This window comes from Mustela nivalis, assembly GCF_964662115.1.
Source record: "Mustela nivalis genome assembly, chromosome: 7".
Lineage (NCBI taxonomy): Eukaryota > Metazoa > Chordata > Mammalia > Carnivora > Mustelidae > Mustela > Mustela nivalis.
This window is the reverse complement of record NC_139026.1, coordinates 63,160,345-63,176,108: the sequence shown is the minus strand read 5'-3', so window position 1 is coordinate 63,176,108 and position 15,764 is coordinate 63,160,345. Positions and strand designations below refer to the sequence as shown.

Here is a 15,764-nt window from a genome sequence, read left to right as displayed (position 1 = left end):
CCATCCTCAAAATGTTCTGTTTATTTCCTCAGGCTTTCCACATCCTACACTGGAGGAGTCCTCCAAATCAACGTCAGGCTCTACTGCAACTACACCTTGTGACAACAGCTCCGAGTGCAGTTTATCCAGTTCACAAAGTGTTTAGTTAACCAGAGCAAAACTGAGTAGTGAACCGAAAACATCTGTATGGGCAAAACAATGGGAAATATGGTAAAAGTAACAGCACCTGAGAACTGAAGAAGAGGAAAAACTACTGTATAAAATGGTAGGCTGTATCTGCACTTGAGAGAGTGAAGTCTGACCCAGGCACTTCGGCTAGTGGCCTCAGAAAGTCAGTCTCCAAAAGTCTCCATCTTATGTCAAATAGTATTTACCTCACTAGGGCCACCGTGAGGATCCAGTAAGATCACAAAGGTTAAGGGTGTTCTGTAAATGAGGTGGAAATGCAAATATTAATGAAAGGGGGAAGGCAGTTAGGTTTTGTTTTGTTTTTTAAAGATTGTATTTTTTAAAAATAAAGATTTTATTTATTTGAGAGAGAGAGAGAGAGAGGAAGAGTGAGAAAACAAGTAGGAGGAGCAGCAGAGAAGGAGAAGCAAACTCCCCGCTGAGAGGGGAGCCCGATGCAGGACTGGATCCCAGAACCCTGGGAATCATGACCTGAGCCAAAAGCAGGCACTTGACTGACTGAGCCACCTAGGTGTGCCACAAGTTAGGTTTTTATGGTAAAACTCTTCCATGTGTTACCCCAGGCTTAATGATAATGAAAACAAATCCTCAAACTCCATCCCAGGGAAGATAAGGTGGTGTGAACCATAAAACCTACCATTCTAAGTTAAAGTTTTTAACAAAAAAGTGGTATGTCCATTTCAAGTTCTACAGTAAGATTCAGAATAAAAAGTCCTCCTCCTCCCTCCTACATCCCCCTTTCCCTAGAGCCAATATTATCAAATTTGTTACAAACTACCAGAAAAAAAAAGATCCAAGTAATCATGTTCACATACATTTGGAAATGTTTCTATAAACAATATTGCACACTCTGCTCTATTCTGTATCTTCCCTTCTGACTTAACTGGTTCCCTGCTGGCAGGCATCTACGCTGCTTCTCCAGATTTTACTATTATACTATACTGATAAAACTAAGGGAATCTCTGAAAAAGTGGAACGTAGAGACAAAAGATTAAAGAACTGGTCCAAGGAGGTCTACCTTCTGAACAGTAGGAGTTCCAGATACAGAATTGCAGGGGGCAGATAGCGAAGAAATAATTCAAGAAGAGACTGTCCTTCAGCATTAGTTACAATAGCCACGACATGGAAGCAACCCAAGATAGATGAGTATACAAAGATGTGGTGCATATATACAGGGGACTATTATTCAGCCATAAAAAAGGAATTCGATCTTATAATTTTCAAAAGCATGGATGAACCTAGAAGGCATTACGCTAAATGGAGTTAAGTCACAGAAAGACAAATGCCATATCATTGCACTTATATGTGGAATCAAAAACAGAAACGTACCCATCTATAGAGAGAACTAACTAGTGGTGGCCTGAAGGGAAGGGGTGGAAGGATGAAAAGTAGTGAAGGAGTGGGAGGTACAGGCTTCCAGTTGTGGAGTTAAGTCATGAGAAAGGTACAACATAGGAAGTATAGTCAATGCTATTTTGACAGCACTATATGGTAACAGATGGCAGCTACACCTGTGGTGAGCACAGCAAAATGGAAAAGTGATTTGCTCTCCACAAATAAAATGGATGAAACGGACATACCTGATATGCCTGAACATCTTTGCAGCCCCAGAGCCAGGTACAAACTAGATAAGCCACATATTTAAGAATAAATTAATCATTTATTTGAAGGAATGAAGCCCTTGAAATTAAATGAATAGAGAAAAATAATGCTTGCAAAATCTTAGAATTAGAGGCCCTTAGGCATCCTGGTATTGATAATGGGCATAACAGTATTTTATACTCTGGCATTCACTGTCTTGCACCAATAACAAGTGTGCTGTATTTATCAGTTGTCAACAGTTGCCAAAAAGCTAAAAAGTCATTAAAGGGGTGATTAAGAATACCCCTGAGATAAATTAGCAAGTCAAGGACCAAGTGTGACAAATCTAAATTTTTCATCAAAATAAAGTGTGTGGCAGAGTGGAAAAGCACAGTGGAATTCATATGGAGAAACTTTAATGTCTCTATGCCAAACAATTACTCCACCTTATACAATACATAAACTATCATCCTAGTTATCACGAGAATCACAATAGAGTATTAGCCATTAAAGCTAAAGAATTAAGATTTGCAAACAGGAAAGATCATAGTGTAAAAACAGTGATGTGAAAGCAGCGTGAAAATATAGCTCTTATGGAGTTGAGAAAGTTAAAACCATGAGGTGGTTGATAAATCATTGCTACAAGAGTAAGCAAATCTCTCAAAAAGATGTCCTGCTTTAAGTATCTGCATTTATGCACTAAATCATTATACAGGCAAAAACTGAAGCTCATGAATAAATGAAACAAGATGGGACTGGGAGGGAGACAAACCATAAGTGACTCTTAATCTCACAAAACAAACTGAGGGTTGCTGGGGGGAGGGGGTTTGGGAGAAGGGGGTGGGATTATGGACATTGGGGAGGGTATGTGCTTTGGTGAGTGCTGTGAAGTGTGTAAACCTGGTGATTCACAGACCTGTACCCTGGGGATAAAAATATATGTTTATAAAAAATAAAAAATTAAAAATAAAAAAAATAAAAGTCACTTATGACAAAAAAAAAAAACTGAAGCTCACAATTGTTGGGGGAGAGACTAAAAAATTGAAAGTGAAAGAAGAAAACTTCAGGGGGAATTTGGTATATAAAGCATTTTTATAAATTAGTTAACACCTCTTACCCTGTGGTTTTAAATACTCTCAGGGAGTCAGCGTTAAATTATTATAGTTAATATTTCTTCAGCTGGGCATGGGCTCATCAGTAAAACTCTTAAGCCACATTTAACTCTCATGGTGTTAAATGTTAGTATAGTTTTTTCCAGTTTAGTTAGTTATGCAAGTTCTTATTCATGAGATACATAAGCAAACTGTGAAGTGTGACAATGTGTGTCTAGAACAAATACTAAACTCTGGCAGTGCCTGCTACACTAATACTACATAAGACAGTATAAACATGCACAGAATTCTGGAAATTTTTGGAATAAAAAAATTATATCAGGGGCACCTGGGTGGCTCAGTGGGTTAAGGCCTCTGCCTTCAGCTCAGGTCATGATCCCAGAGTCCCGGGATCGAGCCTCTCTGCTCAGCAGGGAGCCGGCTTCCTCCTCTCTCTGCCTGCCTCTGCCTGCTTGTGATTTGTCTGTCAAATAAATAAATAAAATATTTTTTTAAAAAAATTAAATCACCTAACACTTATTAAATGCTTATGTGCCAGATATGTGTTAAGTTTTTCAGGTATATTCTTAGTTGAACTTCACATTTGCCCTGTGAAGTTGCAGAAATGATCTATTCCCAAAAAAGAGAGAGAGAGAAAGAGAAAGAAACAAAAAAATAAGAGACCTTAAAGGTAAAATAACTTGCCCAAGATCAATAAGCAAGTAGCAAAATCAGGACTCAAACACCACATTACCTGATCAGAGATTTACGCTTTCTGACAACTGAACATTCTGCCTCCTCAAATTAAGACTCCACAGAAATTGAAAGTCTTACTGATGGCAGACCAGTAATATTACCTGTGTATCTCCTATTGTATCTTGTATTATTATACATTTAGTAGGTACTTAAAGATAGCTAACAAGTAACATGTCCAGCTTCAAGGAGAAATACGTTATGTAAGAGCCAATGGGAAACAGGAAATCTTTTGATGAATGATATGTATAATATTAAAGTAAAAACTATTATAGTCTTATTTTAAAATAGAATGAACCCATGAATAAATACCCATTCAAAAGTTATCAGTGATGAATAGTAAAAATGAAATATTTTACCTCTCAGCTAAATGTTTAATCAAATAAGAACACTGAAGGTGCATGTAACTTTTTTATTGAGGCACAACAAGGCATTATAACTTGCCTGAACTTGAGGCAGTCAGTTTAGTAAGCTGAACGTTAATACAGTTAAGGATTAAGTGCAAACAATATACATTCACAGCTTGACTAGCGAGGCTACATCACAATTTATAAAGTGCCAGATTAGTGCTAATTGTCATTCAGCTTGAAATTTTTCACCTTGGGAAGGAAAACAAAAAAAAGTAAGGACTTCCTCCTTCCTCTAGAAATGAAACCATCTTCCTAAACCAATCAGTCACAAGGGCAAAGAATACTTCTCCTTTAACCCCACTAATTAGAACACCATCCTTTTACTATCAATTCTGCACTGACTTTCAATCTTGATAAAGAAGGTAGCCTGAAAATGTAGAGTATTTCCAACTACTTCCATAAATTGCTCCCCTGTGCAAACGTAACCATATCTGGTCTCCCTGGAAGAGCTGCAGAATTGCATGATTGCTAGCAGTTTCATGGTCTGGAGCACCATCATTGGCATAGGCAGATACCAAGACCTCTTCATTCTTCATGAGGTTGACATACAGTGGCACATTCACTGCCAGCTTTAGCATGTGAAAAATGAAAACGTAAGTGCCATTCACCGGGCAATTAAATCTACCAAGCTGAAGATCAAAAGTTTCTCCCAAGTTGTTCAGAAGAAGATCAAACACAATAGGTTGGTCTAGAGTTCCAGGGGCAAGATTAGAGGTTCTGGCTGCTGAGAAGGCAACTCGCATCTGCTGAGGCAGGGGATAGACGTGTACTGGCAGTATGGTGGCTGCTGGATTTGTCACGGGCACATCCACAGGGGTCATGCTACGGGAGTCTCCTTGTCCAGAGTCACCACTGTTAAAGGTTTCGTTGTCTCTTTCTGGGCTGCTCACCTGAGAAGAATCACTCCACCCTGCTGTTTTATTAGCAACAGTGAGTTTCTCATAATGAAGCAGTTAGCTTTGAACACAATATTTAACATTAGTCGGCTACTGAAACACAGATAAAGATACATTTTATATAGTAAATTCTAACACAAAAGCAACAAAGTATAGCTACAGTATACTTCTCTAGATTTTTCTAGCAATACGCTTGTATACTATTCTAAAGCCAAAAAGGACAGAATATGATCTTATCTAGTAGCCTCATTTTTTTCAAGTTTTTTTTAAGAAAATGAGCCTCCTGAAAATGTTAGCTACCTTACTAGTTAAGATTAGCGAAGTCTAAAACCCAAGTTTGAACATTCTTTTTACCTTTTTATGGAATTCTCACTCCATTCTTCTTTCCTCAAATCCACCCCCAAATATCTAATGTATGAGGACTCAAGAAAACGGAGATTACATAAAAGAACCAACTTTTAGAACTGCTGGCCAAAGATACTTTGTTATGGTACTAAGACCCACAATGAATGTTCATTCCACATTTCCAAGTTAATGTGATATCATGACATTCTAATGCTTTAAGTGCCATATAAAAACACAGCTCAGATATAAGGCCAAGGCAGTGTGAGTATCGACTACTTTCTTAAAAGGGTAAGATTCTGCCTTCTTGAGATAGTTAATCTTCAGTAGTTCTTAATTTTCTCAGTTATACTGAATCTTTTAATAGTACCGTTACATTTTAAGAAATATAATATCCTGCTGTTAAAATTTCAAGTCATGGTATCTTTTTTTTTCCCTTAAGATTTTATTTATTTATTTGACAGAGAGCACATTCACACAAGCTAGGGGGTGGCAGGCAGAGGGAGAAGCAGACTCCTCACTGAGTAGGGAGCTGGATGCGGAACTCAATCCCAGGTCCCCAGAATTTGACCTGAGCCGAAGGCAGATGCTTAACTGAGCCATTCAGGTGCCCAAGTCATGATGTCTTAATTTTGTTTATTCCTATCCTTCAATGTAGTGACATTAGAGTATCTAGAAGTTCCCATTATTACAAGAACCATTATCCTGAATCATCCCATGAAACTATCTTTTAAGTATGCATAGTGAATATACTATGGTGTCAGGCAAACTGAAAAGAGCACACACACAGACTTTTAATTAAATGCACAATAGATTGCCACAGCCATTCCAGTAGTCTAGAATCTCCCAAAGGTCTTTAGTACTGCACTTACACAAAATGAAAACTTTAAAAGATAAATGGTGAAACAATGCACTTTCAGGAGAAATTCACAGAAGATAAAGATCTAGAGGTATGTTTCAGGTAACCCAGTTAATTATCCTTACCTCTTGAATTTGTCCGAGGACCGCCAGATGTCCCTCCTCGCTTGTAACACTGCTGGAAATTATCCTGAAATGAATACATAATATTTAACCTTGGCATCAAAAATGCAAGATGATAATTAGTTATTTCCCAGTGTTACTGGCTGGTAAAACTTAAGATCAAAAGTCCCCTTAGCCTTTTATCTGGCCTTCCGCAGAACCACAGTGGCTCAGATGTTTTCAAACACCAAGAAAAACAAACAAAAGCAAGGGCCACAATGGCAATACTTGCTTCATCTGTTAATTCACCTGACCAACCAGGTATGCTAATATTTGCGAAAATGATAAGGCATCTAGGAAACACTATGTAAAAGATACAATGCTAAGTTATGAGGGAAATTCCAAAATATGGCATGGTCTTCTATCCCTTATCTCAAGATAAAAGGAAATAGTAAGGCAAGAACAGACTATTTCAATCTTGCCCTATTTATAAATCAAACTGTGAAGACAATTATGAACTATGTTAGGGTTTTGTTCAGTTTCAATACAGGAGTCAATAAGAATTATATTGTATGAATGTATTATTGCCTGAAAAATAATTTAATATTCTCACAAAAAAAATTTTTTCAGGAGGCAACATTTCAAACAACCTCCCAAATATGGTGAAAGTCAGCCTCCAAAAAATTCATGAAAAGAGTATTTAATGGTATGATTAGGTTAATACACGCAATAAAAAAATCAAACAAGAAGGTACACAATAAATGGTTAAGTCTATTACTCCAAACTCCTCATCTTCCCCATAGCAACCACTATTACTGTCTTATGTTTCCTCAGGAAGAAATTTATGTATAGATTTATTTATTTTTAATGTAAAGCTCTACACCTAACATGGGGCTTGAACTCACGATTCTGCGACAAAAAGTCATGCACACTCTACTGAGCCAGCCAGGTGCTCCAGGAAAGAATTCTACAATATTGGTGTTAAGAACAGCTCCAGTGGGATTCCTGGGTGGCTCAGTCAGTTAAGCGTCTGCCTTCAGCTCAGGTCATAGTCCCAGAGTTCTAGGCTTGAGTCCCACACCAGGCTCCTTGCTCAGCAGGGAGACTGCTGCTCCCTCTGTCTGTCGCTCCCCAATTTGTATGCACGTGTGCTCTCTGACAAATAAATAAAATCTTTAAAAAAAAAAAAAAATCCTTTAGTCTCATTTGAAATAAAAAAAAAGAAAAGCTCCATTACTGAAGTCTGTATTAATCAACACATTCCCTTCACATACATGTTATTAGAACTAATAATTGCATGCTTGATATACATCTGGCATTGTGGTGCTAACATTTATATGTATTAATTCACTTAATCCTCACAATAGCTTAGAGTATGGTGAGTAACTCGCAGATGAGTCTTCATCTAACAGGTGAAAACTAGAGAGCTCAGAAAGTTTATGCACCATACCCAAGGTCACACAACAAAGGAAGGAAGGGATCATACCCAAGTCATTTAGGTGATTTTTTGTGTTCTTTGAAGGGTGTTCTTAACCCCGTTTTAATACTGCCTCTGTATAAACATCTACTTACCTATGACTGTAAGCTCTTCAAATACTTTATATATTACAAAAGAACTTATAAAGGTTTGTAAAACTTCAAAACTGAAAATCCTGATGCATACAGTCACATCAATATATGACCAATAACAGGGAGAGCCCAAGATCTCCCTTTATTATTATTTTATCTTTTATTATAGTTGTAAAGAAGATCTGCTGAGTTATTCCAATAAAAATAAACCAAAAAAATTAAACATATCAAAAAGGCCTTTCCTGCACCTGGTACCTAGAAAAGTTAAATTGAAAGCAATGTACAATGAAGTAAAGCTCACAGGATCTGGAGTTAGGAAACTTGGGTTCTCATCTCCTTTCTACCACTGGCTTATTGAGTGACCTTAGACAAGTTACTTGTTTCTGAACCCCAGTCTCTCTTGTAAGGTGGAGGAGTAAATGAGTTAATACCAACAACGTGATAAAGTCCTTAAGACCTTCCAAGTTCTGTGTAATAGGCAATTGTCATTCATCCTCGATGGGTTACTGGAAAAGCTTCCAACTCAACTACTCTCCACAGTCCTGACAAGTAGTTCTAAAACAAAGAACGCCTTATACAAAATAAATTGTGACTCTGCTCTAGTTTAATCACCAACTAAACATCAACAGCTGTACAACTATTCAACTACGACAACTATTCTTACCCTTTGGGAATAAGGTGTTCCAGGATATTCTCTAGCTTGGAACTGTAGCTGGCTATAATTTCCATTGGTAATTGAAGGTGGTCCTCTATAAGTATCAAAACCTAATAAATAAACAACTTAAATAAAATTATGGGCAAAATTATAATGAAGTTTAAAATAGTCTAATTCTATACCACTTTAGACGTTAAACTGATCCTATAATACCATAGATTTATTCCTTAAGCAAACTCTGACATTGCTTCCACAATAAAACAAATATTTATAAAATATCACTGACTTCAAATAAGCCAACTGTAGAAATTTACTACTGCATGAATACACGTGGGATTCAGAAAGTGGGGTAGCTAAGGCCTTTCTAGAGCACTTCTGCTAATACCAACCAGTGACAGAACACGTGGAACCACCTCTAAGACTTAGGAGAATATCACCATTATAGTCTCAAAGTTTATGTTTTTATCTACAGTATCCTCTGTTAGACAAACAACTAGATAGTGCGCATTGCCTAGTTATGACATATTTTGAACACTCAAGTCAATTAACAAAGGAAAGTACTTAAATATGAAAAACCAAAATTCATCACAGGAAAAACAAAATGCTCAACTTTTCACTTCAGTAAGTCACAAGATCAATCTGCTTTTCATACAAAAAGTTCCTCTGTTGTACAGACAACAGATATATTAGAAATACTGCATTTTGCAGGAATAGGGAATTCTCTATCACAATATGGAGGGCAACTAAAAAAGGAATAAGATAAAGTAAAAATAGTTAAATACATAAACAAAATAATTCAGTATAATGAAATTTTGTTCAGAGCATACCTTTATAACCACCAGGGGACCGATATGAATTGGTTAGTAATCTCCCACCACGAGTACATCCTCTAACAGATCCCCGGCTATTGACAAATGGTTGAGAGGGTCTGGGAAATACATTCGTCTGTGCTGGGTAAAAGGCAAGGCTACCATTGCTTACTTGAATAGTTCCATCAGGATAACTTGCTGCTTAAAGAAACAGTTTTAGAGTCCAAGAGTTAAATGGTAACAAAGATTTAATATTCTTTATACGTCAAAGTCATTGTATATCAAAACCTTCAATACAATTTTCTCCTTTAAAAAACTACAGTTACTATATATATATGTATGTTTACAGAGATCCTGGAAGCTATACATATATATACTTAGGTAACAGAGTATTATTCAGCCTTACAAGGGAAGGAAATTCTGACACATGCTACAACATGGATGAACTTGAAGACACTATGCTGAGTCAAACAGGCCAGTCACAAAAGGACTAATACTGTATAACTGCACTTACTCTAGGTTAAGCACCTAGGCCAATTCATAGAGTAGAATGGAGGTTTCCAGGGGGTTACAGGGAGAGGGGCTGGACAGTTGGTGTTAAATGGGTAGAGTTTCAGTTGGGGAAGATGACAAAGCCTAGAGAAATGTTGGTGTTCAACACCAGCTGTACAACAATCTGGCTGTCACAGCGCTATACACTTAAAGGGTTAAAACGGTAAATTTTGTTATGTATATTCTATCACAATTCAAGAGAAAAAAGGCTAAATATTCTAGACCAAGGAGTAAAAGACAATGAATTTTAATTCATACTGTGACTGAGAAAACATGTGACAAATATGCCTTACGTAAATCATCTGCCCTTTGTTTTCACCAAAGTACAGATGAGAAGAGAACAAGGTCATGGGTGTCTAGGTCCAAGGATTTACATTTAGTACCTCTTGTTAGATTAACCAAGTACCCAGAATGCCCAATTCATTTGCTCAGGCTTGAGTTTTAGAAAACTCAAAAGGGGTCTGAAATACCAAGACTAAAAATCTACAGGTGTTTATTAAATTAGGAATAACTATAAAGTTGCCTATCCTTTCAGTTATTAGACTAGCATGAAATAGCAAGACAGTTTTTCATCTCCAAGCAAACAGTGGAATAAGTACAGTAAATTGTATCTTCACCTTGATCAATGCTTTAAGAGGGGCGAAGGGAGGAAAGACCAAACAGCTGTCTGCACTAAAAGATTTAACAGGATGGTTTCAAACCCTTCCTAAGAGCAGCTATATAGTACCCTATGTACCTCTCCATCACTGTCCATGACAATCAAAGCAATCAGATTTAAAAATGCAAGCATACTTCAAGGTTAAATCAACCAAGTAGGTGCTACCTCTATAAAAGTAAAAATTAAGAGGTGAACTTAACCAAATAGAAGAGAAAGCATTTAAGTGTTTCCCAACACTTGAACATGTGAGGAAATAATGCTTAACTAGTCAAGAAAGAACCCCTCAACTATCACTACTGCGCTGCCTTCCATTCGATTAGCTGTCATCTAAGTCTTGAAAATATCCTATGCAAAGATCTTACCAGTCTCTTGAGAAAGGACAGTTTGTTCTACATGTATAGCTGGCAGTTGGCACTGGGGTGGTGTTTGTGTACTTGCTGTAGTAAAACTTTGATTGTAGCCAGATGAATAAGGGGATTCTTTTATTTCTTGTTCTTTCCGTGGAGGCAGAGGTGCATTAACATTAAATACCTTAAAAGACAAGGGTATGCCGAGTCATTTGCGAAGTTTCATAGAAAATTATTAAGGTTGACAGCTAACAAAACTACAACCTTCAAAAACTTCTATTTGATGAGCAAAGGACTCGAACTGACATTTCTCCAAAGAAAAATGGTCCATAAGCACATGAAAAAATGCTTAACATCATTAGTCATTAGGGAAATACAAATCAAAACCACAATGAGATACCATGTCATACCCATTAAAATGGGTGTTACCAAAAACAAAACAAACAGAAAACGTAAGCATTGGCGAAAATGTGGTGTACATAGAACTTCTTGTGTTACTGGCGGAAATGTAAAATGATGAAACCAACTGAGAAAAGAGTATCATGATTCCTCAAAAAGTTAAGCATAGAAATAACTGTGTGATCTAAAGATCACACTTCTGACATAAGCAGAGACTGAGGTTTTGTATGCTAAGATTAAAACATCTATAGTTTGGTTCTAATCTATATAGTTTAGATATTTATTACACAGAAGCACAAAATATTATTCATAACAGGCAAAAGGTGGAAACAATCCAAGTGACCATCAATGGCTAAATGGATAATCAAAATGCAATACAGGGGTGCTTGGGTGGCTCAGTCAGTTAAGCATCCAACTCTTTATCTCAGCTCAGGTCTTGATCTCAGGGTTGTAAGTTCAAGCCCCATACTGGGCTCTAGTGTGTGGAGCTTACTTTGAAAATAAGTAAATAAATAAATAATAATAAAGGGTAGTATAGCCATGAAAAAAGAATGAATTTCTGATCCATGATACAACACGGAAAACCTTGAGAATATTATATTAAATGAAACAAGTTAGACACAAAAAGGACAAATACTGTGATTCCATCTGTATAAGTACTTAGAACAGGTAAAAGTCAGAGGCAAAAGTAGAAGAGGTTACCAGGAGCTGGAGAGACGGGGGGAATGAAGAGTTACAGCTTAATGAGTACAGTTTCTGTTTTGGATGATGGAAACATTTTGGAAATAGTGGAAGTGGCTGTATAACCCTGTGGCTGTACTGAATGCCACTGTATTATACACTTAAAAATGGTAAAACACTGAATTTTATGTCATGCATATCTTACTACGGCAAAGAAAACACTTCTATTTGGTTTCTAATAGATATAAACTCAAGTATAAAAATTAATCTTCCTCGGGGCACCTGGGTGGCTCAGTGGGTTAAAGCCTCAGCCTTCAGCTCAGGTCATGATCCCAGGATCCTGGGATCGAGCCCTGCATCCGACTCTCTGCTCAGCGGGGAGCATGCTTCCTCCTCTCTCTCTCTCTGCCTGTCTCTCTGCCTACTTGTGATCTTTGTCTGTCAAATAAACTAAAATAAATAAATAAATCCAAAAATTAATCTTCCAAATAAAAAGTTAATCTTCCACAGCTAGAATATCTTATGCATACTGAGAATGAAAGCTACACAGGGCAAGACTACTTTCTCAAAAATTAAAAATGAATAAAAAAAATCTCCCATCTACTGAATTTCTACTATATGGCAGGCAATGACATGTCCAGACTCTGGCCATTGTCTATAAAATAGCACTTCCATTACTCTCTAGTCCCTTATCCTGCTCCATGTTTTCCTATAACACACAGCACTTGATAGTATTATATATATGAATATTTTCCTCTCAAGCTCTCTAAGGTTCTTGAGCACAAAGATCTGTCTCGTTTTCATTGCTAAAACCCAATCCCAGTGATTAAGAACTGTGTCTGATTTCATTACTACCTGTTTGTTGAATGAATGAATAAAGAAACAAATGAGAACGAATTCATACTGGATAGGATTCAAACAGGTACAGAAGACAGACTGGCATGAGCAAAAAAGATATACTGCAACAGGAACATACAAGTACATGAAACTTGCCTGGAAGGTCATACCAGACTTCGAAAGTTACTAAGTGTCAAGCAAAAGGACTTTTCAATTGCATTCTGTAATACATCACTGCTTGCTTTTAATTAGGAACGAGGAAAAAGTTAATAAAACAAATGTGACAATACTGTACAGGGTAGACTGACAGGGTAAGAGGGAGAACAAAAACTGAGAGATCCAAGTGTCCAATGAGGAAGTGATAAGATCAGTGAATTCAGGTGTCTGAATTTATCAATCTATCTCCCTGAACTGTACAAGCTTTCCATGGCCACTCCACTGGCTCCACCCCTCCACCACTCAAAGGTACCCTAAGTGGGGCATTAAAGTATCATCAGATACTTATTGGCTAAGATTTTTTTTCCCCTAAAGAGCTGTTTTATATTATTCTGTTTCACAGAATAAACATAAACACAGTTGTATTATTACCTTTAAAAAATGTTTACACAATTTGTAGAGGAATATGAATTCAGAATACCAAATTGGAACAATTCTCTAAAAACTAGCAGAAGACCAAAATGAAATCAAAATAAGTTTCAGGAATGACAGAACACCCAAGGATGTGTTCTATATTTCAGGTTTGATGCTATAGAACACCACTAGTGTGATATTAGTAATGATTAGTATTATTAAGCTGTTCACAGAAAATTATGTTTCTCGGGGCACCTGGGTGGCGCAGTCAGTTAAAGCATCCAACTCTTGGTTTCCACTCATGTCTGATCTCAGGCTCATGAGATCAAGCCCTATGTCAGACTCCATGCTCAGTCTGCTTAGGTTTCTCCCTCTCCCCTTCACTTGAGCTCTCTCTCAAATAAATCTTAAAGAAAGAAAGAAAGAAGGGCGGGGGGAATTATGTTTCTCAGCCACACAATTCATTTAATTAATATGGATCCTCAGCTTTGCCTGCAACTCATTTTCTGAGAGGGAAAAATATTCTGATAAAATACCCATTAAAAATTCTCAAAGCTTTGGATTTAATACTCTTCCACTACAAATAATATTTGCATTGGACAAAAGTAAATTATCAACCCAAGTAAGAGTAATACAAAGGCCAAGTTCTTCACATACTGAGTACCCAGTAATGGATGTAAGAGAAACAATGCCTTTTTAAACAGGAATAATGAACTGCAGTCAACATTCACGTTTCATACTCACTGTCTGCATGGCTTGAAAGGGCGCTGTGTTAATGGTTACTGAACTACTACTTGCTGGAGGTGACTGGAAGCCCTGTTCAGAGCCCTTTGACATGGGAGGATTTGGAGAAGCTAGTGAAGACGGTTGCTTGCTTGGGGGCACTGCTGCCTAGGGAGAAAAAATGCAGCATCAGCCAATCACCTGCCACATAACAAGCAGTTAACTTACACTAAACCCCAGACTGGCATAAGTCAGCAAGTTTTATAGGATGACATTTGGACACAGGAATGCAGAAGAATAGCTTTGCTTACAATTTCAAATCCCAACTGCTGAGGATGCACACCAGCATTTGCTTTCCACAGCTTGCTGACTAGGTGAACAAGTCTTACTATTAATCAGTCTAACAAATGAGGTGCTCAACTTTTTATGACTACTTAGTCCTTTCCAAACCCTGAAATGGTATTTTCCAGCTAAGAATCGAATATTACTTCAAATCTATAGAAGAATTAAGAAAAATCTTAGGTTAGTTGCTTAGTCAGTGTTAATTTTTCTTGATTTTGAAGTCTTGTTCCTAGATCTCTAAGTCAGCTGTCTAAAAAAGAAAACCAAACCTGACCTAACTTAAATAATCCTTGCCTATAGTAATAAGCAAGTCCTTGATATAACAGACTACAAATCCAAAGGCTTAAAAAGATTACCAAAAACCACTCCCAATCAGATTATGAAGCAGAGAGCTGTGACTCACTTGGTCACACTTTCCTCTTAACATGAGGAACCAAGTAATTTTAATTTAGACCAAGTCTGCACAATAAAACTTAATGTGTATCTGTATTTTCTTATATTCTATAATGAGCACATTCTCTTGTGTAATGTTTAACCAAAAATAGTAAAACCAAAGAGTTGCTAAATTAATCCAAAAAAATCATGGTATCTTGCTATATCTACTTCAAGGTTTTGTTCAAACTTAGCAAAAACGATCACTTTAGAATTGAAAGCACAAACTTGATATAGTTGACCCCTGCAAAATACAGGTGTTAGGAGTGCTGACCACCCCCCCACCACAGTCAAATCTGCATAGAACTTTTGACTCCCCAAAAACTTAACTATTAATAGCCTACAGTGACAGGCAGCCTTACCAGTAACATAAAAAGTCTATTAATACATATTTTGTAAGTTGTATGTTTTATATACTGTGTTCTTACAATAAGGTAATCTAGAGAAAAATGTCAAGAAAATCATAAGGCCCATCAAGTGATGAATGGGTAAAGAAAATGTGTTATGTAGTTATGTGTGCATGCACCACACACACACACACACACACACACACAATGAAATACTATTCAGCCATAAAAAAGGAATGAAATCTTGCTATTTCCAACAACATGGATGTAGCTAGAGAGTGTAATGCCAAGCAAAATAAGTTGACCAGAAATGACCAATGCCACGTGATTTCATTCACATGTGGAATTTAAGTAACAAAACAAACGGGCAAGGGTGGAGGAAAAAAAGAGCAATAAACCATAAACAGACTCTTAATCCTAGAGAACAAACTGATGGTTACCAGAGGGGAGGGAGTGGGGAGATGGGTTGAGTGAGTGATGGGTATTTAGGAGGGCACTTACTGTGTTAAGTACCAAGTGATTTAAGGAAGTGCTGAATCACTAAATTGTACACTGTATGTTAACTAATTGGAATTTAAAACTTTAAAAAAAGAAAAACATAAGGAAAATACATTTCCAATA

The 15,764-nt window shown here is 37.0% G+C and overlaps 1 protein-coding gene across 32 annotated transcripts in view; it reads right to left on the bottom strand.

Moving 5' to 3' along the window:
* Positions 1–4,012: 4,012 nt before the first annotated feature.
* The window catches only part of CAPRIN2 (caprin family member 2), a 48,529-nt gene continuing 36,777 nt past the window's right edge, over positions 4,013–15,764 (bottom strand). For 7 of the 32 annotated variants that reach the window (XM_082740660.1, XM_082740688.1, XM_082740686.1 and 4 more), the window contains 6 exons: positions 14,044–14,190; positions 10,828–10,996; positions 9,274–9,456; positions 8,456–8,556; positions 6,247–6,310; positions 4,013–4,937 (listed from right to left, as the gene is read on the bottom strand). In XM_082740660.1, coding sequence (XP_082596786.1) covers positions 4,369–4,937; positions 6,247–6,310; positions 8,456–8,556; positions 9,274–9,456; positions 10,828–10,996; positions 14,044–14,190 — 1,233 coding nt within the window. In that variant the 3' untranslated portion in view covers positions 4,013–4,368. Of the gene's footprint in view, positions 4,982–6,246; positions 6,311–8,455; positions 8,557–9,273; positions 9,457–10,827; positions 10,997–14,043; positions 14,191–15,764 lie in introns of all 32 variants that reach the window. The other 25 variants (XM_082740671.1, XM_082740687.1, XM_082740669.1 and 22 more) reach the window with 10 other exon arrangements.